The 13,193-nt window shown below is 49.4% G+C and overlaps 1 protein-coding gene across 6 annotated transcripts in view; it reads right to left on the bottom strand.

The window, feature by feature from the left end:
* Nucleotides 1-5,556, bottom strand: part of SEPTIN6 (septin 6) — a 54,742-nt gene extending 49,186 nt beyond the window's left edge. For 4 of the 6 annotated variants that reach the window (XM_078380581.1, XM_078380583.1, XM_078380580.1 and 1 more), the window contains exon 1: nt 5,498-5,548. In XM_078380581.1, coding sequence (XP_078236707.1) covers nt 5,498-5,533 — 36 coding nt within the window. In that variant the 5' untranslated portion in view covers nt 5,534-5,548. Of the gene's footprint in view, nt 1-4,195; nt 4,534-5,497 lie in introns of those variants that run through there. The other 2 variants (XM_078380579.1, XM_072981319.2) reach the window with 2 other exon arrangements.
* Nucleotides 5,557-13,193: the final 7,637 nt, after the last annotated feature.

The following is a 13,193-nucleotide window of genomic DNA, read 5'->3' as shown; positions in this document are numbered from 1 at the left end:
GCTGCAGGATGGCTTTGATCCCTGCTTTCCCCTCCACTTGTTTTTGTTCTCTCCTCAGCTTACTTCCGTCTATAAGATGACCCTCAATTTTTAGTCTAAAGGTTTTAGACAAAAGTATTGTCCCATACATGGGAACATATGGTACATCGACTGAAATCTTCTTTAAATATTTAAGCCTGTAAGTTAATAAATACCCCAACACCTTGTTTTGCACTGGATTGGCAGCCCACAGCACATCTGCTTTGCCTTCAGTTTACTTCTGAGACAATGATACAGGCAAGTTTGTGAGGTGGGCAAAAACTTTTGAGGACATTTTGCTTCTTTCCAACCCCCAAATTCTATACCACCTATGCAAATTAGGAGTTCTGAACTAAAAAAAATCAACTCACTTTTTCAAAGTGATCCATCAAGGTATTACCCAGCCCTGACTTCTTTTATACAAAGATTACACGGCTATTTTGTTGATTTCTTATAATTTTTAAGTCTTTTTCCTCACTCTTTTGGAGATAACAGTACCTTATTTAACAAAGCTAATTAAGTTAAAAAAACAAAACAAAAGGATTCTAGCCAACTCAACTAAAGGGGTTTGCTCTTCTAACAATCCTTAATTATTGCTCACATCAGGTGCCATTATGACGGTGAAAGGATGCATTTTTGCAAAAGGACACTTTAATTCTCATCTTGCTCAGCTGATTTCCTCCTCCAGCACATTTTAATCCACCTGCTTTGCTTCTTAACAGAAGCAAAGAAGAGCCTTCCTTCCTCTGATCAATGAACTTCTGAAAGTTTTGTGTCCCCCCCCTCCAAAAAAATAAGACAGGGTCTTATATTAATTTTTGCTCCAAAAGTGCATTAGGGCTTATTTTCAGAGGATGTTTTAATTTTTTCATGTACAACCATCTACACTGATTCAAATACAGCCATGTCATCTTCCTCTGGTGGCTGCACAATGGTGTAGGGCAGGGTTTCACTTCACTAGGGCTTATTTTCGGGGTAGGGCTTATATTATGAGCATCCTGAAAAATCATGCTAGCGCTTATTTTCAGGTTAGGTCTTATTTTCAGGGAAACAGGGTAACATTCTGCTCCCAACAGCAACCTATCAAATGACTCATGGAAACCATAAAGAGGGTGTGAAGATCTTAGATGCCTCTTGCATGCTTCTTTCCATCCCAGCATCTGGGCCAGCATCCAAACGGGAGTGCCAACTATAGAAGAAGCACTGAATTAATGGGATTCGCATTAATTTACACTCAACATTGACTGTATAATTTATTTCCAACAACTGATTCAATAGGTCTACTTTAATTAGGAAGTCCAACTGAATTTAGGCCATGGTACATAGCAGTGGATAGCTCAGTGAATTGGTACCTGACAGTAGAGCCAAAGGCTGAGAATTCAGTTATCCACTGTGGCCACTTCCCTGGGAGAACAGCCAGCCTGCGTTGCCTTCAGCAAGCTACACAAGCCAAGAGCATCCAGAGGAAAAAAGGGTGCAACAAATCCTTTCTGAGCACTTTATACCCAGGAAATACAGGAAAGGGTAACCGAGAGTCAGAATCAACTTGATGACACATTACAGTGGTGGCTTGCTAGATGATGATAATCTGTTCCACTGAAATCGCTGTTTAGCGAAATCATCGTCTAGCGAAAAGCATTTCCCTATTGGAATGCATTGAAACTTGTTTAATGCATTCCAATGGGGAAGAATCGTCGTTGTCTAGCGAAGATCGGCCAGAGGAAAGCCGCTTTGCAAACCGCCAATCATCTGTTTAAATAGCTGTCTTGCGAAGCTTAGGTCCCGAAAACACCCATTTTGCGAGCGCGGAGGGAGCTGTCAAAATCGTTGTCTAGCGAAAATTGGTTTACGAAGCAGGGACCAAACATTGTCCAGCGAAATTCCCCCATAGGAATCACTGTTTTGTGAATTGCTATTAGCGATCGCAAAAAGTCAATATCTAGCGAAACAACTGTCATGCGGGGGTAACTGTCTAGCGAGGCACCACTGTATTGTTATTATTAAGCAGTATAAAGGAGGCAACAAATCTTGAGTGGGACTGTTAATGCTAGAACCTTGTGGAGGTCATTAATTTGCAGGGCAGTCATCAGTCAAAACCTACTTGATGTGACACCACCTATGAACAATAGAGACACGCTGTATCAGCAGACATCAATGTATCATCCTCCAAATGTTTTGCTTTTCCGCTCATAGAATGGGCATGCTGGGCAGGACTTCTGCGACTTCAAGCCCAAAACATCTGGAGAGCCCAAGGTTAATAAATGCCCAGAGGAAAGGCAGCGCAACCCTCGAGATGTCCCTACACTGCATCTCCTGTTCGCCCTAACCAGAAAATACAATCATCTGTGGGAATGCTGGAAGCAGAGGTCTGGCATTTTGCCCCCACTTTGCCCACCTCTGTTCTAGCCCAGTCCTGCCTGCATCGACCCAGATCTCAAGCTGAGGTTTCACCTCCTGCCCCTCCCCTGATCCGTTCGCAAGCCAAGGTGCCAGGAATGTCAGCTGTAACTTTCTGAATGTGAAGCAGGAGTTCTACCTGTGGTGTAAAGTCACCCTCCACCTATTAATACCCGAGGGGGGGGGAGAAAACCAGCTTCAACCCAGCTCCAGAAAGCCGCTGGCTTTTCTATCCAGTTAAAACATGCAGATGCTGTATGTGACACTCGTCCTGCTCTCATGCCCGATCCAAGCATTCTCACAGTTGTATTCAATCCATCGGCGGGCAAGAGTTTAAGCTCATTCGGAGCACAAAGAGAAAGCACGACCCCCTCTTGTCTCCCGGACTGCCCGTGTGCAGTTCCCCTTCATTGCAGCAGCCCAGAAACCGCACACGTGACAAAGAAGAGGTGAGCTCCAGACCCTGGTGAAGCTTCGGCAGAGACAAAAGCTCAGGCCCTTCCAATTCTTGGGGGGGGGGGGGAAACACACCACAAAATCTTCTTTGTTGTGTTGGAGCCTGTGATGTTAGAACCGGAGAGGAACAGGAAAATGAGCCTGTATTATGCAGAGCCAGAGAGAGAGAGAGATGCAGGCAGGCAGAACGGACACTGTGCACCAAACACAATGAAGACCAATCTGCCCTTATAACAATCCAACCCTGAAACAGGGGTACTTAATATCGGCCCATGTTGACTGCAAATCCACCGCTGCAAAAAATATATATACAAATAAAACAAGCTCATCTGGAAAGCACAGGTCCCCAAACCTCCGTTTTGTAAAATTAAGCCAACCCACTTTCCCCAGATCCTCCCTCTCTTTCAGCAAAAAATAAAAAAATAAAATAAATTAGCCGATGATCCGTCTTCCACAGCGCTGGATCCCTCCGGCCACCTCAAGGCCCCCTTCCTTCCATCACCTGATGCAACATCCGACCCAAAACCCAGGGCCGCCCTTCAGCCAGCCCGTGGCAGCTCAGGCCAAAGCCCCTCTTAGTCTCCCCCCACTTTTTTTTAACCTAGAAAGACGAATCCCCAAAAGGCATCGCCAAGAAAGGCTCCAGAGCCGCCCCCCCCCATCCTGCGTCTGTCGGCAGCGACCTCTCCGAACAAAAGGGAGCCAAGATTTCCACGAAAGTCGCGCCCCCCCCCCCCGACGCCTTCTCTCCCACCCAGGGCGCTCCATCAATCAGCCCGTCGGAAGCGAGGGCCCGATCCCCCGGGCGGTCCGCGAGGCCGCGGCATTTGCAAACGTGACCCTCCTCATCCCCGCCGCCGCCGACCCCCCCCCGGGCCGCCCGATCCCATCCGCTCCGCCGGCCCGGCTCCGTTGCCTTCCCACCGTTCCCCAAAAGCCGAGACCGTCCCTTCGGAGCCCGGAGGGTCCGATTCGAGAGCCAGGGGGGCTGGGGGTGGGTGGGCAGAGCCCTGGAGGAAACCCTCGTCCGCTTTCCGAAGGCGCCATCCGGGTCCCCACCCAGCATCCATTCATCATCCCAGCCGCTGCCTCTCGGCTTCCTCGCCCCGTTGGCCGCCTCCCTCGCCGGCATCTCTTCCTCTTCTCCCCCCCCCCCCGCGCTCAGCTCGCCCCGGCCGCGGGAAACCACCGGGGAAGGGGCGAGGCTGGCCGCGGGTCCGGCCGGGCTCCACGGGGAGACCCCCCCCCGCCCGCGCGCGCGCGCCCTGGCCCCCCCATCCCGGTGCCCCCCTCCGCCCGTCCCTGCCCGCCCGGCCCGACTCACCACCTGGCGCGCGATCTCGGTGGCCGCCATGGACCTCCCTCCGCCGCCGCCGGGTTCCCGCCGCTCGGGCTCCCGCCTCTCGCTCGCTTCGGCCCCCGGAGGACGCGGCGGCGGCGGCGCCTTCCACACGGCGGGCAGGAGGGGAGGCGGCAGGCGGGCGGGCGGGCAGGCAGGAAGGGCCCGGCCACTGCGGCACTGGCGGGCGGGCGGGGGGGCGGCAAGCGCCTCGGTCTCTGCCTGCCTGCCTGGACGCGCGGTCGGTCCGTCGGTCGGTCAGGTCGGGCGTGTGCTGGTGTGTGCGCGCGTGTGTGTGTCTGAGAGGGAAACGGGGCGGGGACGCAGCCCGGCTCCCCTCGCTCGCCCGCCCGCCTGCTCGCCCGCTCAGAGCCGAAAGCGCCGGGGCGGGAAGGCGGTGGGGAGGGGGCGGCGGCGCGGGCGCGGTCCTCCTCCCTCCTTCATTCCCTCCGCCCGGCTCCTCCCGCCGCCTTTCGGGGGGGGTGGCCTCCTCGCTCCCTTGGAGGAAAGCGCCCGCCCCTCGCCCACCCTTCTCCGGCCCGAGGGGGGGCAGGCCCCGAGGCGAGGCAGGGCAGGGCAGGGCAGGGAGTCCCCCCGGCTGCAATTTGGGGGGGGGGACGGGCGGGAGGCCGGAGGAGGAAGCCGGTGGAGGGGGGGCTCGCTCCGGGACGCCTCCCCGCCTTTCCTCCGGCGCCCCCTTCCCTTCCGCCCCCGGAGGAGAAAGTCCCGGGGACAGCGCTGCTGGTCCCCGCCCGCCCGGGAGGGCAGCCCTTGGGCCGGGAGGCGGCGGCGCGCGTTGCTTCTTTCTCCCCGGGAAGGGAGGCCGGTCGCCTTCCGAGGCGCGCCTTCTCTCTTCCCCCCCCCCCCCGCGCCCGGCCCCGGTCCCCGCGTCTCCCTCGCCCAAGGCCCCCGAAGGGTGCGGTTCTCTCCGAGCCGAGGAGACGGGCGCTCCTTTATTTCGTTTATTTTTATTCCTCCAGCCCGCGGCGGTCCCCACCCGCAGCCCCCCACCCGCGCGGCTGCTGCTCCTCTCGCCCCCGGCCGGCCCGGCCCCTCGTTCGGGGGAGCCTCGGGGCGAGGGACGCGGCTTTTTTGGGGGGGGAACACACCCTCGTACTGTGGAGGCTGAGCACGAGCGGGGAAACAAGCTGGAAACAACGCCGGGGCCCCCCTCGAGCCGGAACAGCGCCCGACCAAGGTTGGGACACATTGTTGCGAGCGGCCGCCCGGCTTCCCGCCGCCCTCGGAAGGGCCCGGCCGCGCCCCGGGGTGGTCCTCCTCGCTCACCCTTTTGAACCTCTCCAGCTCCTGACGTTTCCCCATGTCTTCTTTTTGCAGGGTTGGGCAGAACAGGGGGTGCTTTCGACCGCTGGCCCTGGTTGACTTTGATTGGGTTCAAATATGGGGAATTTGAATTCCATCTTCAAGGTTTTCCCCCTACCCCCTCCCAGAGTTGGGACAGAAGGAAACGTTGTATGGGTATATACTATGTATATACTTACAATGACATTAACATTTATTTATTTATTTATTTATCAAATGAAGGTGCTTGAAAAACTGAAGGCAGAAGGACAGCAAATGGCCAGAGGAGGCCCATCCTGACTTCTCAGCGAAGATGCACAGGGTTGCTATCTCATTCTTAGCCACTATGCTACATCAGCTCTATAAATAGCTTCCTAAACAGAGGTAGATTCTGGCCGGCAGAGGATAACACTGAATGCAGCTGATGAAATGAGCGGCCGCCAACAAAAGTTCCTGGTAGAGGAGATCAGTTAGTTTTTGAAGGTGCCCTGCGGCTTCCTTTCTGTTCCGCAGTACGGCTGGAGAATGTGGCCACTGTTCTCTACTTCCAGGGCCTGCCACACAAGGTGTAAATGGCAGGGTATGGAACTCAGTGGTCCCCTATGGTCCCCAGCCTTTGCTTGACCTTGTTGACTTTGGGCACCAGCCGTGCACTGAGAAAGTACAGCACGCCGTGTCCTCTCCTGCTGGCAGGTGAAGGGGCTGCCCTTCTAGGTAGGATTCAGTGGACAACGTCAGTCCTGGGAGTTCAGCTGAAAAAACAACAACATGAGCTTATCTCTGTCCTTCCTTCCTTTTGACTTTAATATTCAAATAACCAAAAAGATTCCAACTAAATTATTCCTAGGAAGACATGCCTGGTGCTAAGGGCTGTTTGATAGTTGAGTAGGCCACTACGGAAGATGGTGGTGTCTCCTCCTTTGGAGAAGGCTCTTCAGGGAGAGATGGATGTCCATTTGAAAGGATGTTTCAGTCGTGGGTGCCCTGCTTCACAGCAGCAGGATGGGCTCAGTGACTCTTGGCTTTCTTTAAAGTTCTGTGATGTTAAGATTCATCTTCCAGTAGAGCGGCCATATGAGTTTGTTGCAGCAAAACCGAGAAATAGGTCTGCAGCTTCTTGACAACTAACATGTTCTATCTGGCATACGTTTTTGCAGACCACAGCCCGCTGGATGAGATGTGTAACATAAACCAAAACAAAGTGCCTCCATCATTTAAGACTAGCAGATTTATTTCTGCGTGACCTTTCACAGTTTCCAAGTAACTTCTTCAGATACAAAGTGTTATATTGAGGCTGTGGGTTTATACACAACTATGTATATTCTTGTAAATCAAGTGGGATGTGGGAAAGGACATGAGGATTCATCAGAGCTATATTCCATCTTCCTTCCAATGAATTCAAGATGACTTGCCTGATTCTTCGACTGCTATTGGAAGATTATCTGGAGAGTTCCATGACGTAGTTGGAATTTTAATGTGGATTTCTTAAGATGAAGCCAGAACTTTTAACCATTAGACCTCACTAGCAATTACAGTAGTAGGTGAGGTGTGTGCTAATTATGCTCAGAAACCACCATGCTACTTTGTTCTCAGTCACCTGAAAATAATTCCTTCAGACCCCCTTGAACAACATGGTAGAACAGAGGGGCTGCAACACAAGTTGTATTTGGCCCCTCGTCACATGGAAAGCTACCATGTCCTGTGTGTCTCATTGCACCTTCATGCAGAATTCAGTTCCACTAAGATCAGTAGCCACTATTCCGTGATAAGATAAGGTATCCTCCACGCCTACTCTGCCAGCTTTTTGTAACATTTAGATTTGGGCTGAATATCAGGGAAAATGTTCTAATTGTTAGAGCAATACAAAAATTGAACTCATTACCTTGGAAAGCAGTGAGCATTCCAACGTTGGAGGCCTTCAAGAGAAAATGGGACCAGCCTCAGTCAGATCTGCTTTGATATGGATTCGTGCCTTGAGCACAGGGTTGGGCTTGATTACTTTATAAGCCCCTTCCAACTCCACGATTCTATGAGTCTGTGAACATCATACCTAAGAGGTCTCTAGAGCCTTCAAAGCCTGCATCTATTTCACACCCTTACCCCTTTGGTTGGTCTAATAATGGTATTACTACCATATTTTATTCATTAATATATTTTTAGGCCTCCTCCTTCCCAGACTCAAAAGTGGCTAACAGTTTGGGGTGTGACATGTCTTAAACGATTTCTCATTCAGTTAACACTATGATACGAGTGCATTATGGCCACTATGTTTGTTGTTTTTTTGTGAGCAATGCACACAAAAGTGTGTTTTGCTTGTTAGCGTGCTGTGCATTTGCATACGTATTCAGTACCAACGCATCCTGTACCTGCATACTTGGTCACTGCTATTGTGGACCACGCAGTACATATACAAATCAGAACGAAGCTAATTGCATGCTTACAGTGCCCCAAGCGGATGGGTCTAGAGAGTTAGATGTAGGAAATGACGATGCAGCTCTGGAAACCTTCTGTGCATCTGTGCTATTAAAGGGAAACCGAATCTGCTGGTTCACCTCTGCTTTCTGACAAGGGTGGGGGTGGGGAGCATGAAAAACGGAATCCTGCTCTGTCTGTCTAGTCTGGCCTGATAAAAGCTTTTAACTGTAACATACCTTACTTGCTGTTTGTTTAACCCAAAGAAGGTTAAGTGAGACAATAGCCTCCTTCAAACATTAGCTAGAAACTGTAGTACTATTAACAACTCCTGATACTACAGTACTGCTACTGCCTGATGGATACGGGCATGTCCAGTAGTTGCAGCAAAAATGTCTCAAAGGATGTACAAGAGGATGATCGAACACTGCCTGACAGGGAAGCCCATGAATTGGGATGAGGTCCTCTGTGGGCTGTAGGAAATGGGTAAGATCCCCTCATAGATGGTGTTGCCCACCCTTCTGAAGGACACATATAGACATCAGGATGAATTGATCTTGAGCTGGCGCCCGTTAAGTCCGCCTGGGGAAAAGGTTGAACATGCAGGTGTCATGATCCTTTGATGATCCTTTCCCCTTTCATTATATCTTTGAAATCCAGTTCTCTCATAGAGCTTCACAATTTGTTGTGACATGTTAAAAAGGGCCCTGATTAAAAGCTTTTGGCTGGCCGGCCGGCTGGCCAGGTGGGTGGGTTGGTTGGAAATACGTTTACCCAACTGTTCTCCTTAAAAATAACCCAAGGTGGCTTCCAATATTTAAAGCTAAGAACAATGAGTATAAAGAGGCAGCTTACATCATTAAAAGACAATATTTAAAGTGAAACATTCAGCAGTATAAAAATACTAAGGAAGATCAAACAGATACCACTCTGAAAAATGGTAAACAGAAGCCGTACTAAAAACACACTCAAAGCAGGAAGGCATAAAAATCCATTTGAAAATGCCACTCAGGCAGCCAGTCAATCAAGGAAAAGCTTTCCTGGAGAGAAAGGTCTTTCTCTGCTTGCAGAAGGGCAGCAAAGAGAGGGCCAGCCTAGTCTCCTGTCGGAGGGAGTACCAAAATCTGGGAGCAGCTACAGAGAAGGCCTTCTCCTGTGCCCTCCCATAGCACACACACACATTCAAGCAGAAAGGTACAACCATCCAGTTAAAATGCCACTCAGGCAGCCAGTCACTCACGGAAGGCTTGTCTGAAGGGAAAGGTCTTGGCCTTTTTGCAGGACAGTAAAGATAGCACCAAGGATGTGGTGGCACTGTGGGTTAAACCGCTGAAGCCTCTGATCTGCAAGGTCAGAAGACCAGCAGTCGTAAGATCGAATCCATGCGATGGAGTGAGCTCCCGTCGCTTTGTCCCAGCTCCTTGCCAACCTAGCAGTTCGAAAGCATGCAAATGCGAGTAGATAAATAGGTACCACCTCGGTGGGAAGGTAAACGACATCCCATGTCTAATCACGCTGGCCATGAGACCACGGAGGATTGTCTGCGGGCAAACACTAGCTCTGTGGGTTGGAAAGGGAGATGAGCACCGCCGCCTAGAGTCGGACACGACTGGACAAAATTGTCAAGGGGAACCTTTACTTTTTTAAAGATAGCGGCAGCCTAACTTCCTGGGGGAGGGAGTTCCAAAGCCTGGAAGCAGCCGCAGAGAAGACCCTCTGCTCTGAACTCACCAAGCGTGCCTGTGAAGGTGGCAAGACGAAGAAAAAGGCCTCTCCTGATGATCTTAACACTTGGAGGCTCATAAAGATTGAGGCGGTCCCCGAGACAGCTTGGCTCCAAGCTGTTCAGGGCTTTGTAGGTTAGAACCAGCACTTCGAATGGTGCCTGGAAACGGATTGGCAGCCAACGGAGCTGCTGTCCCAGGCGAGTGATGTGATCTCTGTAACTAGCCCCAGTCAGCAATCTGCCCGTGGCATTTTGGACTCTCCGGAGTTTCCAAACGCTTTCCATAGGCAGCCTTCTATACAGCGTGTTACAGTAATCCAGCTGGGATGGAGCTAGGGCATGTGTCACTGTAGCCAAATCAAACACCTCCAGGAGCAGGTGCAGCTGATGCACTACTTTTAATTGTGTAAATGCACTCCTGGCCACCCCTGAAACCTGGGCTTTGAGGCTCAAAGATGAATCCAGGAACACCCCCCCCCCCAGCTGTTCACCTGTTGTTGTTTTCAGAGGGATTGTAACCTCACCCAGCATAGGCTGAATCACTATTATTTGATCTGCCTTCCAGCTGACCAGGAGCACCACTGTCTCGTCTGGATTACGTTTCAGTTTATTCATGTTCATCCAGTCCATTAATGATATCAGACACTGATTTGGAGAAGAAATATCTTCCCTGGATTTAGATGGCAAGAAGTACAGTTGGGTGTCATCCGCATACTGGTGACACCAAACCCCATATCTCCAGACAGCCTCTCCCAGCGGCCAGGGTGTTGAACAGGAATCCCCAAGCACTATCCTCAGAGTTCCTTCCTCCAGGAAGGACTGGAGCCACCATTACACAGCACCTCAGAGTCCTAACCCAGAGAAATGGACCAGAAGGATACCGTGGTTGATGGTATCAAAAGCCACTGAGAGGTGCAGAGGAACCAGCAGGGAAACCCTGTCCAGTTCTTGGTATAGGTTGTCCACCAAGGTGACCAAAGCAGTCTCCATCCCATAAGCCAGATTGAAATGCATCTAGATACAATGGTGCCTCGCTAGACGATGATAATCCGTTTCACTGAAATTGCTGTTTAGTGAAATAATTGTCTAGCGAAAAGCATTTCCTCATTGGAATGCATTGAAACCTGTTTAATGTGTTCCAATGGGGAAGAATCGTTGTTGCCTAGCGAAGATCGGCCATAGGAAAGCCGCTTTGCGAACTGTCGATCAGCTGTTTAAATCGCAGTCTTGCGAAGCTTAGGTCCCAAAAACACCCGTTTTGCGAGCACGTAGGGAGCTGTCAAAATCGTCATCTAGCGAAAATCGGTTTGCGAAGCAGGGACCAAACATTGTCCAGCGAAATTCCCCCATAGAAATCAGTGTTTTGCGAATCGCTATAGCGATCGCAAAAAGTCAATGTCTAGTGAAAAAACTGTCATGCGGGGTAACTGTCTAGTGAGGCACCACTGTAACTCGTCTCATCCAGGAACCCCTGGAATTGAGAAACCATGATGCTCTCCAACACCTTGCCCAAGAATACAGTAGAATATTAGAGACTGGTTGATGATTATTCAGTATTGTGGGTTTGAGGAGGATTTTTTCCCCAACAATGGTCTTTCTATTGCCTCCTTTAAGCATGATGGGATCCTACCCTGTTGCAAGGAGGCGTTCACCAGTTTTCCTACCCACTCAACCCGTCCCTTTCTCACAGCTTTTGCGACCCAGGAAGGGCAAGGATCCAGCCTTCATTTCTCCAAAGGTCCTCCAAACATCTCCGAGATTCTTCACAACGCTAAACCCTACTTGAAGAATGAACTCTGGAACAAAATAAACCAGGAGGAACCAAGAAATAAAATATAAAAAGCGATAAAATCATTAAAACCAGGGGAAAAAACCAAGAAAAAAAGCACAAAATATCAGGACAGTTCCTGCATCATCTACATGCCAAGAAAAGTAGCAAAACTATATACGCAGAACTTGGTACTTTGCAGCAGTTAAATGATTTATACTTTGATAAATTGATTTTGATATGATTGTCTGTGGTTGTTTGGTTTCATTCTGGAATTAACCCTTTCAGGGACAATGTCAGCTGTGATGAACACAGACTTCTGATTTTTTTTCTGTACATAAACTTCTCTAGGACTCTTAGGGAATGTTAAGAACCAGGTTATCTGATCTGACAAGGTTGTGCCACTTGCACAAGTGTTGCCATTGTACAGACAGGGAATTCCATTAATGAATCTTTCCTTCAGTTCTGCAATGGCAGTGTCTGTGGAAGAGATACCATGATGGGCTGCTGGTGGGATTTCCATTCAACAGATGCACTCTAGGATACTGGACAAAGAATTCGGTTCCTTTAGCATTAATAGATTTTTTTTGTGAGCTTTCATGGTTTGCAATCCACTTCCTCCGATGTGTGGAGTACCATATTGAACTCCAAGTGAGCACTCAGTCCCAGGGCATCATCTCCAGAAGAGGGAATGGTAAACCACTTCTGACTATTCTCTAGCTGGAAAACTCTGAAAAGCACTGTTGTTAAGTCAGAATTGACTTGATGGCTTGCAATTATTGTCATATGTATAAAACACATTAGACATGGTTGTGGGTAGAGGATCAGACTGAAGTGAAGTCCAGAAAGCCTGTGCTGTATTCTTAACATTCACTGGCTGCACAATTCTTTTTTTTTCATTTTTTTATTTTTTTATATATATACACATATCCATACATAGACATATATACACACATATGCCTAAATCTCTATCTAAAAATGATACATACTGTAGAGCTTAGCCTACAAGCCTTTTGTATAATAACACATTTCTTTCAGCAAAGTCTTCTCCTCATTATTCCTTTTGGTCACTTACTTTCTATTTATTACAACGTTTTTGTTTTCTACCATTCATAGAACATGTTCCAGCTTTCATAGTAAGTTGATTTTTCTTGCCCTTTTAGTCTCTTTGTAAGTCTATCCATTTCTAGTATTTTTTTGATAATCAGTTCATCTTTTGGTGGGTCTCTGTAAACCTTAAAGACTACACAGACTTTATAGTGAAGTTTACAAAAATGTTTCATTCCTCCATCCCCAACTATTGCAGCTCTTCTGGATTCATCAGCAACTTGACCACCAGAGAGCACTGTGGCCAAAAAACTGGGGGGGGGGAAGCAGAGAACTCAGAAGGGACCCAGTGGAACATCTTTCCCTTCACTTGTTGCATTTCGTTATGGTCAGCGTGTGTCAGAGCCGGCCCTACCATTAGGCAGAAGGAGTTGTCGGAGGCAGAAGGAGTTACCCTCCGAACTCCCTGCCCACACAATCACTCTTCATCCCCTTTCCTCTGAACTCCCTCCCTCCTTCCCTCCCTCCCTCCTTATCTTCCCCTTGCAAAGACCAGAATGGAATAATGATTAACCAGTTAATTTTTTTCTAAGGAAATGGCTCTGCTCCTTATCATGGCCAGGAAATGCTTGACTTCAACCACAACACAAGAAGCCGGTGGAAGAGACGGAACTTTGCTACAGGCCTTTGACCGTTAACAATATAAAACAGGTTTACTCCTAAGGTGC

The sequence above is a fragment of the Pogona vitticeps genome, chromosome 11 (assembly GCF_051106095.1).
Source record: "Pogona vitticeps strain Pit_001003342236 chromosome 11, PviZW2.1, whole genome shotgun sequence".
Classification (NCBI taxonomy): Eukaryota; Metazoa; Chordata; class Lepidosauria; order Squamata; family Agamidae; genus Pogona; species Pogona vitticeps.
The sequence above is the reverse complement of the archived record's forward strand: the minus strand, read 5'-3'. Positions and strand labels throughout refer to the sequence as shown.